The sequence below is a fragment of the Quercus lobata genome, chromosome 11 (assembly GCF_001633185.2).
Source record: "Quercus lobata isolate SW786 chromosome 11, ValleyOak3.0 Primary Assembly, whole genome shotgun sequence".
In the NCBI taxonomy this organism is placed as follows: Eukaryota; Viridiplantae; Streptophyta; class Magnoliopsida; order Fagales; family Fagaceae; genus Quercus; species Quercus lobata.
Window position 1 is genome coordinate 33204102 of NC_044914.1, and position 19731 is coordinate 33223832.

General features: G+C 37.2%; 1 protein-coding gene across 1 annotated transcript; it reads left to right on the forward strand.

Annotated features, from left to right (window-relative positions):
• The first annotated feature begins 3422 nt into the window (after positions 1–3422).
• Positions 3423–4230, forward strand: LOC115969166. The gene has a single exon (XM_031088745.1). It carries the CDS (start codon positions 3444–3446, stop codon positions 4125–4127), a length of 684 nt encoding a protein of 227 aa, XP_030944605.1. The 5' UTR covers positions 3423–3443; the 3' UTR covers positions 4128–4230.
• The last annotated feature ends 15501 nt before the right edge of the window (positions 4231–19731 follow it).

Sequence of the window (19731 nt, forward strand, 5' to 3'; positions counted from 1 at the left end):
TCATAATAAATCTTAAATTGCAGGTTGTTATTGGCTGTTATAGGTAAGCAAAATGGTAATTTAACTTGTAGATTTAAATTAGAACCAATAATAACTTGTCACCTATAACTTATTATGAAAATATTGTAGACATATCATTTCTCTTAGCTAATTACATGACAAATACTGATCTGAGAGGGAAAAGTTTCTTTAACTGCTACACAACCTGACAAAGGACAATCCTATATAAACACTGGATCTACAACACAGCAAATTCAATGCAAAGTCTGAGCAAGAAAATAACATAAAATATGGCTCACCTCTCTTCTAGTCCTAGTAGTCCTCCATGGTGCCCATGCAGTCGAATACACTGTCATAAATCGATCACAAACAATCCCAGGTGGTGCACGCTTTAGAAACCAGTTGGGTGCCAAGTACACTAGGCAGACAATGGAATCTGCCACCAACTTCATCCGGAACATCTTTCAGCAAACCAGAGTCAGACAGAGAACTATCAAAATGTGAACTTGTTCGTTGAAGAGAAATTATCTATAGAAAATGCACTAGCCATAACTTAAAGGAACAAAAATTAAAGTTGGCGCTAGCCATAGTTATCAAATCGTGAATCGATTTTTTATTTTTCTGTATCGTGTATCGTATCGAATTGTGTATCGTAAGATACACAAACACCTAATAAAATTATAACATAATTATAGATATACATTTATAAAAGATATATTCATTATAAATTCAAAATATATTCAACTAATGACCAATTTAATCATTACTTGTATAATAAAATTTAACAAAGCTAACTAAATAAATCAAATTAACTTATGTTTATAACATGCACATTCAAATTGATTAAATTCAGAAGTAATACATGATATATGAACCAAAATAATAATATCTTTTCATCATCTCGGCTAATCAACTCCATCTAAGTCAATGTTATCATCATGTTCAGCATCTTTCAAAATTATTTTTTCATAGACATTTACTTTATTATTATGAACATTTACTTTTTTTTTTGGTTTTTTTATTCTAATAATTTATTCTTTATATTTTTTTCTTGAAATTCTAGCTTTTTAGACTCAAATAATAATAACAAAATAAAAAATAATTATATTTTCATTTAATACATTATTAGTAGCATAGAAAATAAATTTACACATATGAAAGTGAGTGTTATGAGTATAGTCTAAATTTTATAGGAGAAAGAGAATGGAGGAAAAAATATCATGGACTTGCTATTTCATTAGACTCAATTAAGTTTTCCAATAATTTTGTGTTAACAAAGTCTAACAACTTGTTTAAATAAAATAAAACCACAAATTTTAACAAAAAAACTCATTTTAAACCCACATGTCTATGTATCGAATGATACATACGATTCACCGATACGATACGATTCATACAATACGCATCTATGTATCGGACGATTCATGAGCACTTATGAAACACCCTTACGATACGAAACTTTTTATACACAATACGATACGTATCGTACGATACGTATCGTACAATACTGACAACTATGATGCCAGCTACATTGAAGGCATAAAGGGAGATATCAAATGGGACTTTAATGGTGTACTTTACCATGAAATGGTACACGTGTGGCAGTGGTATGGTCAGAGGTCTTTTAGATTGGCTCCAGGAGAATTGATTGAAGAAATTGCTGATTATGTGAGGCTAAAGGTAAACTATGCGCCTAGCCACTGGGTCAAGCCTGGGAAAGAATAAAATGGGATCAAGGCTATGATGTTACAAAAAAGTCTGTAGATTACTGCAATGGCCTTAGAAAGGAGAATTTGCATCTCAAACCTAACTTTTCTAGACAAGACGACGGGTCATCCTTTCCATTTAATATTGAGTGATTGAAGTAACACTACAAATTGATTATATAAACCTTAAATTGATGTGTCATCAATTATAAAAATATTTGATAATTATGTTGTTAAAGTCAACTAAACATATTTATTGTTACGACAGTTGTAAGCAAACTAATATCATAATGAACGTGATTGGTGGGTTTTATTTGACTAATCATATTTATTGTTACATCAAATTTAAGCAAACTAATATTATAATGAATGTAATTGGTGAGTTTTATTCAACCACCAATTACTTGTTATGTTGTTACGGTCAACTAATCATATTTATTGTTACATCAAATGAAAAGATGAGAACTTTTCTCATAGTCCAGGATGTAAAAGAAGATTATTCAAGTGAATACGAATTTGCTTAGAAGATAAATTTTGTAATAAAAGTGATTTCCTTATAAGAATTTTGTCCATAGTGATAACAAAAAAATAAAGGGTAAATTACAAGTTCATTCAACGTATTTAACTTAGGCATTAAACTGTTACATTAATCATGCTCAATAAAATATTGAGGTATTATTTTAGTGCATATGTGTATGTACAAGATGTATTACATAAATCCAATAAATTCATCTAAAGACTAAACCAATTACTAACTGACTAGCTATTAGAAAATATCTATTTTTTTTATTAAAAAAATAGCTATTTTAAAATATGTCTATTGTAAACATAAAATATCACAATTAAACATTTGATTTGGGCTTTTAGGCTAATTTGTTTGTTTGGATAATTATTGAAAAATACTACATCCACAATATCTTCACAATAAACCCTAGTTAGCAATTGTTACTAATTTTAATTTACATATCATTAAATTTTTTTTTCTACCGGCAACAATCTGCTACTTAAAATTTGTTATGAAAGTGTTGAGAACATGTTGTGAATATAGTACTTCTCGAAATTTTTTGGTTCAATTTTCAATGGACCAAAATTTTGGAGAAGTCAAATTATATTTTTAATGGACAAATTTTTATTTAGGATGTTCAAGTTTTTTTTAGGGTGGTAAAATTTTTTTAGAGTGGTTAACAATCCATATTAATTTAGAATTTTTTTTTTATGTATAAAATTTATTTATTTTTCAAGTTTGAGGGTGGTCCTGTGACCTAAAAATTATATCTTGTACCCGGCATATATGCCGGTTTCTCACACACAGGCGGACCCCATACACTGTGGTACCCACAAGTGTGTGAGTGATCTAGCATATATGCCGGATACACCATTTACTAGCTCCATGTGACCACCCTCAATTATATATGGCGCGGGATGTGGTACCCACCAGTGTGTGAGTGATTCGATATATATGCCGGATACACCATTTACTAGCTCCATGTGACCACCCTCAATTATATATGGTGCGGTCCCTGATAGGCCTGGTCCAAATCAAAGTCAATGTTTTTTTGGTTGGATAAGTTGGTCAAAGTCAATGTTGTCATCCATAAATTATAAAATCCACGCCGTGTACTATCCTCTATCTGACTAAATGCCCTAGCACCAGTCATGGTTTCCCTATATAAATCGTAGAGCCAACCTATTTCTTTTGCAAAACCAACTGTTAAAGAAAAAAATTACAAGACAACTATGGCTCCCCGCGTGATTTTCATCTCTTTCCTAGTAACCGTAGTTGTAGCCATGCATGGAATCCATGCAGTTGAATATGTTGTCACCAACAATGCTAGGAACACTCCTGGTGGAGTTCGATTCAACAATGAAATTGGGTCTAAATACAGTAAGCAAACTTTGATTTCTGCCACAGATTTCATATGGAGGCTGTTCCAGCAAAACAGTAACGCGGACAGAAAGAACGTGGCCAAAGTGAGCTTGTTTATCGATGACATGGATGGAGTTGCTTATGCTAGGAACAACGAGATCCATGTTAGTGCAAGGTACATCAATGGCTATTCTGGCAATGTAAAAACGGAAATCACTGGTGTGTTATACCATGAAAGTACACACATATGGCAGTGGAATGGTAATGGACAAAGTACTCCAGGAGGATTGATTGAAGGAATTGCTGATTATGTGAGGTTGAAGGCAGGATATGCGCCTAGCCACTGGGTGAAGCCTGGGCAAGGTGATAGATGGGATCAAGGCTATGATGTTACGGCTCTATTTTTGGACTATTGCAATAGTCTTAGAAATGGGTTCGTGGCTGAATTGAATAAGAAATTGAGGAATGGTTATAGTGCTAATTTTTTTGTTGAACTACTAGGGAAGAATGTTGATCAGCTTTGGAAAGACTACAAAGCCAAGTATGCAAAATAAGGGTGCTGATTAAGAGCTAATTTATATGTATGAATAAAATGTACGTTGTACCGTTCAATTACGTACTTCATGAGATAAATAAATGTGCTTGGATTATTACTTATATTGCCTTCATGTACTACGGATTTATATATATATATATTTCTTATTTGTTGGCAGTTTTTAGCTTTATCAGTTTGAAAAAAAATTGGTCTCTTTATCAGTTTGAAATTTGAACTATGCATGATGCATATGCGGCTTCCTCAGACAATATAACGTACCAAGTACATATGCTAGCTGGGTCGGTTCTTTTGCGTAACTGTGAGAGAACTATTTCTATCTCTTTCATCAAAAACCTTCTTCATTCAACTTTAAAAATAAAAATACAAACCCAATGCAACTTGAAAGTGTATTCAATCTGGACAGTAGTTAATCTTTTTACAACTAGTTTCTAAGTTTAATAAAGTATTCAAATTTTATTCATATAGCATACCATATAAAAAGTTAATTATAAAAGTGGAATCCACCCGTCCTTTGTGAATGGCTAGATCCAAAAGTCCAGATACCTATGTAAGATTTTAAGAAAACTTTATGTGGCTCATATTTAAATAATAAATGAAAGCTTATGTCTTAATAATTTTATTTGTGAAAGACGTTATGGTGAATAACAATTTCTAAATAACTCTCAATTGGTATAAAAGGAGATGCATGGTGAAAGAAAAATAAGAAGCAAGCCTTGACGGAGTAAAGAGCCACCTAACGGTGGTTCTGCGCCAAGTGCGACTGATTGTCCTTCCTTTATAGATTGAACTACCGTATCTCCACTCAATGATTCCCTTCCTAATCTCATGAGAAGCAAGCCCAGCAGGCCCTACCTTAACCTGTACCCAGACAGCCAGCCTTCACCAAGTTGCTGGCATTGCCAAATGCTCTGACACAAAGCCAGCTCTCCCAAATACGACAGATGCGGAAGTGGCTAAAGAAGTCAAAGGAAGAAAGTTATTGGGCAACTGTATGCGCAAGGGTACATTATTAGTATTCTAGGAAGTCGACCATTAATGACTAGTTCGAACACTAGGAGCAGTCTGATCCCTTATTTGATCAGACCGCTTTTATAAACATGAAACAAAAGCAAACCAAACTCTCATAGTTCCCCAAGGTGAGACCCTTGGGGAAGGCGGCACGGCCTCGGGTTCAGTTGAGTGCGTGGGGGCGGGTTAAGAGTCAGAGGGAAGTTACAAGTTTTAAACTCCTTGATGGAAGGAGGTTATGGAACAAATCTTAATTTAAAATGGTCTCTAGTCTAGCCTATATTTATAGCTTGTCTCCATCAAAAGGAAATATGTAAGGTAAAGGCCATAGACTAGAAGACACTTTTATATACACTATTATCATATGGTGAGTCTTCTTTTATTCAAAGACTTAAATAACTATGGCAGGAGGTATGTTTATTTTATTCTACAACTCTAAATATATCTTACAACTATACTTCATGGCTAAAACATCAAGACCAGATCATCTACTTAAAACTCAAGGTCTTAGGCCATGAGGACTGAACCATCACATTTATAGTAAATTTTTATTTCACTAGAAAATTAATGTATGTGGGAAATTTCAACGATTCTAGTTCAAAGTATTTTTATTTTGAAAAAGTTAATGGTAGCCATAAGAGTATTAATTTAGGAAATATTTTTAGAAACTTTTTATGGGAAAAGAAAAAGGAATTGATTTTTTTTCTTCAACTTTTTATAATTCTCATAAAGTAGTATCACTTTCTTAAAATTGTCCATTAACAAACCGTTAACCAAACCCTTCTTTTTTGATAAATCACAATATTCCTAATTGGATTTTGTTAATGGATGTTGTGTGGGGATTTTCCCGTGCACGCTGATTGTCTGCTTTGGGGAGCCAAATCCGCACAGTTTTGTTTTCAGTACCAAGTATGGGAAGATTTTGAGTGCAGTCCCACATCGGCAAGAGAAGCGCCCCACACATGTGTGGCTGAGTGGTACACCATGCCTTGCTCCAAGGGCTTATAAGACATGCGTGGGGCGCTTCTCTTGCTGATGTGGGATTGCACTAAAAGTCTTCCCATACTTGGTACTGAGAACAAAACTATGCGGGCTTGGCTCCCCAAAGCGGATAATCAACGTGCGCGGGAAAATCCCCACACTGATGTCATAAGGGCATTCGTTTAGGAAATACTTTTGAAAACTTTTTATAAGAAAGGGGAAAGAAAAAAAAAACTAATTTTTTTGCCAAATCTTTTATATTTTTCATAAAATTGGTATTAAAACTTTTCTAAAATTGCTTCACAACAAATACTCTAAAAACATCCATTAATTTGACCAATTTTAATTACTCATAGTTGTAAATTTCCTATGATTTTTTTTTTTTTTAATTTGGACCACTAACCCATTGATATTTGAGAGTACTGTAATAACATGCGTGATATATGTGTTTGGATTCTTGTTCTGCCTTCCATAGATAAATAAATGGTAGATTTTTTGAACTAAAATCTTGTCTTCAATTCATGATTTCGGTTTTAAAAATGGTGTACAATTAATGCCAGCGCAATAAATAAAATTATATTTTTTTTATCAAAATGAGAGAGAGAGAAATGCTAAGTCCACTACATTTTTCACAATAAATCCTTAATGATAGATTGTTATTGGCTGTTATTGGTGGAACAAAAAATAATTTCAGTGATGGGTTCAAATTAAAATCAATAACAACTTAACACCAATGATTTGTTGTAAAAATGTTGTGAATATAGCACTTCTCAAAAAAAAAAAAAAAAGTAATACACAAAAAATTTTACAACATTTTTCACAACAGTTAAGTTAAAAAACTCTTACTAGTTCTCATCTAAGTTTACCACTAATATCACATTTTTACTTACCATTATCAATATGTCCTATTTATAGGTGTGAAAAGTTTTGTAAATATTTTTTATTTAAATAAATATATAACCCACGTGATTAATTAGTAACTTTACATATAACGTACATAAGAAAATGGAGTTTAAATAAAATTTAAATTTTTTTAAAATATATATTTAAAAATATAAAATTCTTTAATTCAGTTTACGCTTAAGGCCCTTGAATACTTCAAGCAGCCATGATATATAATATTGTCTATGGAACATTTTTTTATAATATTGTTCGCAAACGTTGAACTTGCAGCTAGCATGTCTGTAACCATGACTTAGTTAAAAGTCAATTTCATTAATCATTGCTCAATAAGATATAGCTGCTTGACTTAATCAAATACGTTATCTTCCCTCTTAAAATGAATTATTCATAATCAAAGAGACTTTTTGTCACTTCAAGAAATCAATAAGTTTCATATGGGCGGCCTAGCTAACGACTATATACAGGGGCGGAGCTACCTTGGCCCTCCAAAATTTTAATTTTCTTTTACTGTTATGGTAATTTTAGGCTATAGGTCTGGTCCAACAAGGAAGTTATAGGTAATGCCCCCTCAAAAAATATGACCCCCCTCCCAATTATTCTTAAGATCTCAAAATAGTCCAATAAATATATGACACAAAGTCTACAAATCCTCAAATAATATACTAGCTATCCCCCCAGTTGTCCAAATGATTCTTTGCGTACCCAATGGATAATAACAACTGTTTCTAAAGAGCATCATTTAATCACTTCTTCAAACAAAAACTTACCTTTTTTTTCCCCCAATTTTTCTCAATCTCAAAAAGCTACCTTAGTACTTCTCCCTATTGCTGCCAGCTTACACTGCCCTCTCTCAAGTCAATACGTTAACTCACTTCTCAACACAACCAAATAAACTCAAGCATATGGGCATTTAGATTTAAGTTTTGTTATACATATGATAATGGTCATACGGTTTTTTTTTTTCATTTTATTATGATATGAATCTTACCATATGAGTTTTTGCATTTCTAATTAGTTTAATGAATATGTTTTGTTTATCAAGATTTTGTTCTTCAATTTTTATATTGCTTGCTATATTATAATATATTTTATCTCTCTATGCCATAATTTTTTTAAGTTGATTTTTTTTTTTTTGGTTTGAAATTAGGTGCTAAATAATTTATTAAAAAAATTAAAATATAGGAAATTTTCAATATTACAAATAATAATGGGTTGATAGTTTTTAAAATAATAGTGAAATTGTTTTGTATATATCTATAGTGGACTAAATAATTGTTGAGAATGTGATGATATATCAAAGTTGATAATTCTGTATTTCAATAAATTTTTGAATTATGATTATTGGATTAATACTACAATTTTTGTTGTGGAGATTCTAAAAAAATTACAACAAACCGGCCCTCAAGTATAAATTCCTAAGTACGCCCCCAACTATATATACTTGTTGAATCTATCTTTAAGTCTTTGACTATTTGTGATTGAAATTTTTTTCTGCTGTCTGAAAACAATGCTCAATCTATGTTTTTCTTCAATTGTGCCAAGTTTTCAACAATGCCACTAACAAGGGTGATTCAACAATTACAACCACAAACACAGGCCCTACCACCTTTTATTTTTTCCACAAATATAAGTCAAGAGAGCACTTTCAAATGTTCATACATGCATTGAATTTTAATCCGGTACTCTAAGCAAAGAAAATAATTTATCCACTCCAACACTCTTTAATGACCTTTGGATGGAAAGAGAGGGAGGAAGAGTAAGGTAGAGTTGGTCAAAAATTGCTACGATTTTTGACCAATTCTACCCTACTCTCCTCTACTCCAACCAATTTTCAGCTAATTAGTTTTTCTTTTTTTTCTTTTTTTTAATGGATAACAAAATGTTTTTTGTTAACTTAAATTTTTTATTATATTGAACACTAATAAGTTCAAATTTCAAATTTTACACACACACACCAAAAAAAAAAGAAGAAGAAGAAGAAGATTACATCTTGGTGTAAGGCAAAATGGTAGTGAATTTCTAGATCGATGTACTTACAAAATTACAATTCAAATACTCTTTCCTTTATATGGACAAAATTTAGCTCCAAATTGGTTTATAGCTATATCTCCTTCATCCTATTATGTGAAAATTTATAAGACTAACCATGTGTATTATTTAAATTCATTAAAAAGTTTGTAACTAAAACTATATATAAATAGTTTCTTCAATCGCTATACAGTAGATTGGAAGAAAATAACTTAAAATATCTTCTCCTATTGTTGTAACTATTAAATTATCTACCAAAAAACCTTTAGCTCAATTGACAATTCCTAATGTTTCCACCAAAAACATCTAAGATTCAAATACTCTAAGTATTGAGTTATCTCAAAAAAAAAAAAAAAAAAAAAAAAAAGGGAACAACCTATAGAATTATTATTTTTTTAAAAAAATAACAAATAAACTTTTAACTTTCTATGGTAATTTCACTATGATGTTCTTTAACATCCAAACCATTTATAGTTAAATAGATGGTTGCGATTTTATCACATAATCAACATTTAAACAAACATTAATTGACTAATATTTTTTTAGTCTCTATTTAAAATATTGATGTGAAGATATCTATCCATATCATTCATTTAACGTTGAATAATTAGAATCTTAAAAACTCAACAAATGCCCAGACACCCCTTAAACTTTCAACAACTGGCCAAAACACCCCTTGAACTATTATATTGATCAATTTACTCCTTAAACTATACATAACTGGCAAATCAACACATCAGTTACTCTCTATTAAAAACACAAACAAAATACGCATGTGTATCCCACTTGAACTTTAAAATAACATATTACAAATTACTGAATTGGTTGAGAGGAGAGAGAAACCTATAGCATAATAGAGAAAGAGAGACACAATCAAACCAAAAGAACCACGGTTACCAACCGCCTCACTGTCGACAGCTACCATGGTTATTGCCGTTGTTTTTCCAATCACCCACAACTTGCAAGAGAGGGAGACATTTTTCAGTACGTTTATTTTCGTTTCAATGGAAATTTGTTATTTTTCCCCTATTTGTTGGTTTGATCTCTCTCTTTTTTTTGTTGGGATTTGGTTGATTTCAAACTTGGTGGTTTGATACGGAATTCTCTTCTTGCTAGTTGTATACTGGGTTTTCATCAAAGATCTTGTGTGCACGATATGTTTGCAATATTGCTATGCGAAATAGTGTCCACTACACTGCATGTCATTTTGATTTTTACTTTATTTTCACAATATTTCTTAAGGGTCTGGCATGGAATCTGTGAAGTGGGTTTTCATTGTTTTTTTATTTTTAGTAGCAATATTATTATTAAGCAATACAGATGATTGAATTTGCTTTGTAAGTGGGAACACGTGCATCTCACATCCTTCCTTATTTTGTTAGTGTTTTAAAGTTAGACTAACTGAAGTATTGATTTGACAAAAATGTATAGTTTAAGGAGTAATTTGCCAATATAATAGTTCAAGGGGTGTTTTGGTCAGTAGTTGAAAGTTTGGGAGTGAATGGGCATTTTTTCCTTGTGAGTGTAGCTCTATGATGCTTCATTTACCGCTTCTTCTTTTTTTTTTTTCTTTTTTTTTTTCTTTTTTTGGTAAACAAGGATGTAGCATAATATTAATCAAAAGCCAACGAGGTCCATGAGGGCCTGTTTACATCAGTAGAGTCATATTCTAGAGCCTCCAACACAGCAAAAGGAGGATTAACAAAAGAAATAAACTGCACATCTTGACTGCGCCCTATGTTAGCAAGCAAGTCTGCTACTCTATTGGTTTCCCTGTAACAGTGTTGCACGCGGTACTCCTGGAAAACTTGGAGAATGCTCCTGCAGTCAGTCACAATTGGCTGGGTTAGCCGGTTAGTGCTAGAAGGCTTTGAGAGAAGATTAACAACTTCAGATGCATCCACATGAATAATAAGTTTCTCAATGTTAAGGTTAGAGGCCATAGTTAATCTGTCCCTTAACGCCCATAGTTCCGCAAGGAGGACATTAGAGGAACTGATAAGCCTAGAGAAGCCTTGAACCCAAGCACCATTAGAGTCCCTAAGAAGACCGCCCCCACCAGCACGGCCAGAGGAGGGAAGAACAGAGGCGTCTGTGTTCAGTTTGAACCAGCCCACACTCGGCTTAGACCAGAAAGCAGCACGCTGGATTTTCTGGGCATGCGGCCTTGTACCTTGAACTAGGAAGTGAAACTCAACTGCTTTCGCAATGCAAAGCTTCACAATATCAGGACTAACATGCTTACCCCGGAAAGCCATAGAGTTTCTATTTAGCCAAAGAGTCCATATCCCAAAAATAAAGACAATTTTCCAAGGCAACCCAAAAGACTTCGAAGTAAAGCTACATGTGCAATTAAAATGAAGCCAATCCATAAAAGGCAGGCCAAAAGATTGAATAACTTTAGAGTGCAGCCCAAGCTGGTTCTAGAAGCTGACAGAACTTTGGCATTCTCTAAAGATGTGAATAATTGATTCAGAGTGATTGTTGCATAGGGAGCAAGAATGATCAATGGTTAAACCTCTTGAACCCAACACTTCTCTAACCGGAATGCTGTTGTAGGAACACAGCCAAAGGAAAATAAGAATTTTTTGAGGAGCATTCAGCTTCCAGATCCAGTTAGCCGAAAAAGTGGGAGGGTTCAAGACGTTTAACCCTTTAGCCAACAAATATGCAGAGTTGAGAGAGAAACAACCATCCTTAGATGGCTTCCAACCAATAAGGTCCTCACTAGGAGAGAAGCTGCTAATAGGGGTAGCAGTAATTGCATCCAAAATAGATTGGGGTAGGACAAAGGAGAGATTATCCCATGACCAATTTCCATTATCATCAATAAAATCCGCAACCAGCATTTGATCTTCCTGCAGATTAAGGGGACCAAAAATGGCGGACCTAAGAGCACCAAGAGTGGTCCAAAGTCATACCAAAAAGAGGTGGAGATGCCCGACGAGATAACTTTCCGCAAACCGGAATCAAGAGTGGGCTTGGCAGCCTTACAGGCAGCCCAGGTACAAGAGCAGGCGCCTTTAGAGAGCCAAGGGGAGCAAGTAGTACGGCTGGAAATGTACTTAGCACGCAAAACCATAGCCCACGGCAAGTTCTCACCGGTGGAGAGTTTCCAATCCAGTTTAGCAAGGAGAGCTAAATTCCTTGGCCGGGCGGCATGAATGCCAAGCCCGCCATGGTCAATAGGCAAGGTGATAGTACTCCAGTTTACCAAATGGAGTTTCCTTTTATCAGGGGTGGAGCCCCATAGGAAATTACGATTCGCACGATCAATCTCTTGGCAGACCCTACTAGGTAGCAAAGCACCTTGCATGACATAATCAGCAATAGCACTAGAAGAGGATTGAATTAAGATACGTCTTCCAACCAAGGAAAGGAGATTGGCTTGCCAACCAACAAGCTTGCCTTGAATATTTTGGATAATGAAGTCGAAGTCCTTGCTGCCCCGGTTGAAGAATTTGAGAGGAAATCCCAGATATTTATCAAACTTCTTAGTCTCCAAGAAACCAAGGGAGGAGCATATGCTATTCTTGATCAAGTCAGGGGTGTTTTTAGAGAAAAGAATTCGGGATTTTTCATTACTAACTTTCTGCCCTGACAAGCGGCAAAAATGGCTAAGTACCTCGTCATTGGCATGGGCCGTTGAAAGAGTAGCTTGACCAAATAAGATAAGGTCATCAGCAAAAAACAAATAGGAGAAGGCAGGGTCGGTTCTAGATGCTTTAACAACATTCCAAGCCTTGAGAGTGATCTTATCATGAATGAGCAGCCCTAGGTACTCAAGGCATAGAATAAAGATGTAAGGAGAGATAGGATCTCCTTGCCTAATCCCGCGGGAAGGGGTGAACGGGTCAAGCTTACCTCCATTGAAGAGGATGGAGACAATAGATGATGTGATGCAATCCATAATGAGAGCAATCAAGGTTGGAGGAAAGTTGAAATGGACAAGTACTTCCCGCACAAAACTCCATTCCAGCCTATCAAAAGCTTTCTCCAAGTCAATTTTTAAAGCCATTACACCGACACGGCCTGTTTTCCTTTCCATTGAATGGAGAATCTCTTGGGTTATGATCATATTGTCAAGACCCTTCCTACCGGGAATAAACACGGCTTGGAGGGGGGAGACAAGTTGCTGCATGTAGGGCCTAATTCTGCTCACAATAACCTTAGAAACCACTTTGTAAACCATGGAGCACAGGCTGATAGGCCTGAAGTGCCCAAGTAATTCGGGTCCAATTCTTTTTGGAATAAGAACTACAAGGGTCTGGTTAAGGTAAGAGGGCATTTTCTGGGTAGCAAATATTCTTAGGACTTCTTCAGTGACCGAATTCCCAAGAGTGGACCAAAAATGCTGGAAGAAGCCCGCATGAAGGCCATCCGACCCAGGGGCCTTGTAAGGCTTAAGAGAAAGAAGGGCATTGTGGATTTCAATTGGGGTGACATTAGCAGATAAAAGCCTTGGCTCCTCCTCAGACAAACTAGTAGCCTAGTCCACCTCAAAATCAGACTTATCAACTGAAGAAGCATGCTGGGTTTTATAAAGTTCCTTGTATCCGCCCAATATATGATCTATAATTTGTTGTTCTGAGTCCAGCCAGTCCCTGACACTGTTTTGAAGGCGATTAATTCTATTGGCTTTCCTTCTGTTAAGGGTTTTAATGTGAAAGAAAGTAGTGTTTCTGTCTCCTTGAAGCTGCCAGTTCAAATGAGCTTTAAGAGCCCAAAATTCTTCTTCTTGATTAAGGATGGTATTGTACTCAAGGGATAGATCTTTCTCAAGGGCAATGAGGAAAGCCGAGGGCCTAGAAGCCATGGCTTTTTGAGCACCATTAAGGCGAGCCAAAATTTTTTTCTTACGAACGAAAATATTACCAAAAACCTCTTTGTTCCAGGTGGTGGCAGACTTAACAAAAGAGGAGATTGCCTGGTCAAGCATGGGGTTCCCATCCCAAGCCTTAGCAACAATGAGAGGAAAATCAGGATGACTGAGCCACATTTTTTCAAACCTAAAGGCCCTCTCCGCTTTACAACTGGAAAATCTAGAGAGGCTAAGGAGCAAGGGGCAGTGGTCAGAGCTAATACGGGGAAGATGGGTAACATTAGCTTCAGGATAAGTAAGAGACCAATTCGGGTTGGCCCAACACCTATCAATTCTAGTTTGAATGAGCCCATCCACATCTCTACGGTTGGTCCAAGTGAAGATAGGCCCAGAAAAGCCAAGGTCAACCATGTTACAAAAACTCATGCAATTACTATAAGCAGTAGCTCTTGTCATATTAACCCTATTACCACCCTTCTTCTCAGAATCATTTAGGACATCATTAAAATCCCCAACAATTGCCCAGGGAAGATTATGAAGACGGGAGACAGTACAAAGATTATCCCAGAGAATTAATCGTTCAGCAAACCTAGGACTACCATAAATAGAAGATAGTAGCCAAGAAGAGGAAGAGGAGTTTACCTTGACAATGGCATGAATTTCCTGCTCCGTAGCAGTCAAGACATCCAAATCGACCATGTCCCTGCGCCATAAGAGCCAAATACCTCCAGCAAACCCAATAGGGTCAGTAGTGTGAATGCCGTCATAAGGTAGGGCTCGAAGAATGTCTCCGGCTCTGGAACCACTAATACGGGTCTCAATAACAACAATGATTCCAGGAGAATGGAAATTAGTTAGATCACGGATAAAGCTTCTAAAGGAGGGTTTCATGGCCCCCCTGCAATTCCAAATCAGAATATTCATTTTGGGAGAGATATGAGGGTTGAAGGACTCACATTCTAGGGCAGACGCCCTCTTGGAAGTCATCCAAGTCCATCCCACCCGCCGTAGGTCCTCCTTGAGAACTTGAGTTCCCGTCAACAGTGTCATGGAGTGTTCCAGCAGATTCAACCGCGTTTGCTTGGTTAGAGTCCCAAGCGTGAAGCTCGCTGTCGCCATGATTGTCTGGATGAGCTTCAGTTGAGGAAGGGTGCCTTGGATTAGCACTCCAGTGGCTTCCCCTGTGAGGTATTTCCTCTAACATATCTCCAAGGGGACAAGGTCCCTCTCCATCAGGTCGAGAGATGCTTCGGAGAGGTCTGATTCCAAGAGAATGCTTGAGGTGTTGGAGGTCGTTTGCCTCAGAGGCAGCAGAGGCGAACGGTCCAGAGTGAACCGCCACCATGGGTTGGGGGTGTAATGCCAAGCTGGATCCGTCAGCGGCAAGCAACCGTCCACCCTTCTCTTGTCCGTTAGAGGAAAAATGAAGCTCCAAGCTTCCATCAATTCCTTGTCCGTCCAGCCGAGAACAGTCAGCGGATCCCAACGGATGTTCTTGATTGTTCTGTCCCCGAGCTCTACGATCTTGTTCTTGTGCCAGATTGCCCAAGGCATGTTGAGGAGAAGGATTGCGAGAAGCAGCGGCTATGGGTTGAGCGTTGAAGGAGAAAGGTGACTGACCAAAGGTTAAGGAAGGTTCAAAAGGGTTAAGGTTACTGGAAGTGGATTGGTTAGGCCGAGTGAATGGTTTAACATTAGGAGAATGGGCTTGGGCTTGGGGATTTAATGAATGGGCCTTAGTAAGTTTGGCTGGGCTTGGGGATTTAGAAGGTTTGGCTGGGCTTGGGGCCTTAGGCTTAGTTTTAAAACTTGATTTCAACGTAGGCTTAGTTGGAGTTAAAGTTGACGAGTCTTGCTTCCTTTTACCTTTATTGTAGCCGGGTTCCGTTCCATTAACCACGCTGGAAATGGGGGCATGATGAGGGATGGGACTATTCCGTGTAGGAAGAAAAGGCGCCTGAAAAACTGGCTGAGGTGACTTGCTAGGAGTGCCAGCCTTAGCCTTGGGATTCGGTTTTTTCCTGGAAACCAGCAACCAAGGCCCAAACGCATCCGGCACAGCTTCCCTTGGTGAGCTAACTCGGTCCAAGGAAGACAGTTCAGACGAGCTGGGAGATGAGGAAGAGAAAGGCTCTTGGGACGAGTGATTTTCTTGCTCATGATTGAAACGTTTAATGGGCTCTCTAATGGTTTGAGGGCATGAATCCTTTCTGTGCCCAAGCCGACCACAGGAGAAGCAGAGTGAATGGATGCCTTCATAGGTGATTGGCTAACGGAACTTACCAATGATGACATTCTTAGCAAGTGGTTTATCAAGGCTTACTTGGACACAAAGTCTAGCGAATCGGCCCCGAGCATTGGACGCAGTATGCCCATCGATTCTTAGGACAGGTCCAATCTTTGATCCAATTTTCTTGAGAATAACCGGGTCATAATATTCAATGGGGAGTCCAGCGAGACGAATCCAAATAGCTACTTGTGAGAGGTTGGCAGTGGAGGCTTTGAACTCAGGCTCCCAGGATTTAATGGCTAGGAAATGCTGGCCAATAAACCAAGGGCCATCCTTGAGGACGTGGTCCAGGTCCGCATCCAGTTCGAACCGTGCAAGAAAGTAGTCATGGCCAAGGTCTACCAAGTCTAGTCTTCCTGCAAGACCCCACAGCTCTCTAACTCTTTGTGAAAGGAAAAGGTAACCAACAGTTCTGCCAAAAGTCTTAATAATGAGAGCTTTGGACCATTGGGATCTGATGCGTATTTTTTCATCCTTCGTGAGAGCAAGAACCACGTCTCCATCATCCACATTCTCTTCCTCAGAATCCGATTCTACATCTTCTTGCATCTGCTCAACGAGGTTAAAAGCGGCTTCATAAGCTCCTGGTAACTGTCCAACCAACTTAGATTTGTAGCTGGGGGCTTGGAATGGGGAGTTGGGTAATGGAGAAGTGTGTCCATCCTTGATCTTTTTGGTGCTACGATGAAGAGCATCCTCCTCTTCTTCACTTGGGGAAGGGGAAGGTTGAGAGCTTTCTTTCCACTTAGACGTGTTTTTTTGGTACAAAGAAAGTTGGGTTGGAGATTTTGGACCCAACTGAAATCTGGCATGTACCTTTCAATTCGGGCTTTTTATTTACTGCTTCTTTACTCTTTAGTAAAGGAGAATTTTCTTTAGTTAGATAAATTCGGCATTGATTTTTCTTTTCTTTTCTTTTTTCTTTTTTTTCTTTTTTATTTTTTTGTTCGAAATGGGAATTATTTGATTAAAAGAATTCTTAATTACAACCACAGTGAGAGTTGGAAGAAGTCCAGCCGGAGGGTACTTGACATTGCCACCCAGAATTCCCTTGCATAATAATAGCCTCGAAGTACTTGTAAGGTTGTTTCCAGTTGTTTAATGAATTTTGGAGCATATAGTTAAAACTTTAAGTCAGACTTTTTTATATTTAAATATTAATTAAATTTTATTTATTTAACTTTTGATGCAATTGTTTTAAACTTGAAAATCTATTTTTCTTCCTTTTTGAGATTCAAAATTACTAATTAAATGTTTTTATTCAAGTACCCTTGACACGATTTATAGCAGAAAATGTTTATGAATAAATGAAACATTATTTATAATAAAAAATTATAATTTAACTAAAATAAAATTTAAAGTATAGAATAATAGATCCTAATTGTTAGAGATATATATTAGACATATTAGCCCAATGTAATAGGCCCAAGTCCATTCCTGCTTGTACTAGTAGTTTAGGGTTTAGTCACCTATATATACTCATGTTAGGGTTCATTGTAACACAAGAGGTTATTGTACTACACTCTCATATAATAAAGATGTAGCCTTTAAGGGATTCCTCCGTGGATGTAGGCCGTAAGGCTGAACCACGTAACCCTCGTGTTCTTAGTGTTCCTCTTCTATGCTTCCTCTTCCGCATCCACTCTAGCATACACAACATGGTATAACACATCTCAACTCTAATATTTAACACTAATTTTATGTAAATGTTTCAAAATCCTAACAACTATCTAATTTATCACCTGAATCGCCCAATCTATCGTCCTGAGGAGATTTGGTTTCCAACCCCAATTCGAACCAAAAGGCCTTCTGGATCAAATTATAATTAAATTATAAATATATAATTATTACAATTTGATTATTTCATAATACACGATTGAGTTGGAAGGGGCTCATACATGTTCTATTGTACATATAATCACTTTATACATTAAACGAGTAAAATATTATTTACCACATAAGTCAATAAATTAATATTAATACAAAGTAATTATTTTAAATTCATAATTTCATTATAGTAACCTTTACACATATTTAGATTGGATGGATAACTTATGGAAACATATAAAAATAAAATACAAATCAAATAACAAAGGACCAATTGTATCTGTGGGGACCGTTCGATCAATAGGCCCATAAAGTTCAGGATTGATTCGGGAATGTTGGGCCCGTGGCCCATCCGAGGATGCATATCCGTCCGAGGAGGCCAAGTCAGGTCATAAGGTAGTTACTGAAGGGGATGGTAGTCAACATCACAAGGGTAGGGTTCTGTATCCGTCCGAGGACACCATACTCCTCGGCAGTATGCGTCCGAGGACGATCAGGACGTGGTCTTATTGCAACCAGACCTCAGAATTAGGTCACCGTAAAAGATAGAATAACCGACCCAGGATGAAAGAGATAAGGTAAACAAATATCTGGCCGCATTAATGACCTCTCAACCAACTCTCTGGCCGCATTAATATGGAGGTGATACCTGAACAGTAAGGAAGCAGCCTTACAGCTACCCATAGGAAGTTCCAGGATGTGCTAGATGGGACAGAAAGAAATTCTCCGGACCCAACCTACACGTATGCGGTGAGAATGGAACACAAAGGGGGGTATATAAACTAAAAGAAGAGCATGAAGAAGAGGGGATCGGAACAGAAAAAGAAAAGATAGAAAAACACAGCCAAAAAGGAAGAGAGCAAAAGTAGAGAAAAAGAATTGTATTGATCATTAAAGAAAACGATCGTTGTACCAACTTTTGACCTTCAATATACGTGAGAGTGAATCTTTTTAAGATACCACAGTTAACCTAGTTCTTTACACCCACGCTCTACAAATCATATTGTCTGGGCCTTTTTACGTGCGAACCCAACACTGTTAAGGTTCATTACAAATCGCGTCCTTACAATTGGCGCCGTCTGTGGGGAGAGCTTGTGTTAGCTTAGAGAACTTCCGGTACAACGTTTCCGATGGAAGGAGTGGAACCACCCACCCCGCAATGGGACCGCATCAGGATGATGTCAACCCGCATCAGGCGGAGTTAAGGGGCTCTCAGCATGGTGGTCCTCGAAGGAGTCCCGAACAGAGAGAAGTCCGGGAGGGGAGTGTACGTACAACTCATACCACAAGGAGCCACTCACGGGGGAAGAGTCACGTCTCCCATGCGAAGCATGATGGGAATCTGCAACGCGAGATTGCAAACTTGAAGAGAGAGTTGCACCATGCACGGCAGGAACGTTCCCCACCTTGCTCTGAACCATCATCTGGGGAGTCGGATGGAACTAGTTACAGGCGGAGGTCGAGAACTCTGAAAAGCGAGACTTTCTCCTTTGAAGAGGAGCATCGCCATCGACGTAGGCATAGAAGTCCAACTAGCAAGGGCTTGGGAAACGATGCCATGAACAAAGCCCTGAGTCAAATTTCCAAGTCACCATTTACGAGAAACATAGACGATGCTACCCATCCTCGGCGGTTCCATCAACCTACGTTCTCTCTGTATGATGGTCATTCAGATCCAGTGGAACATGTAAGCTATTACAGCCAGAAGATAGCCATTCACTCCAGGGATGATGCTTTGATGTG

Coding starts and splice junctions, on each gene's coding strand:
- LOC115969166 (XM_031088745.1), top strand. CDS start 3,444: ATGGCTCCCCGCGTGATTTTCATCTCTTTCCTAGTAACCGTAGTTGTA.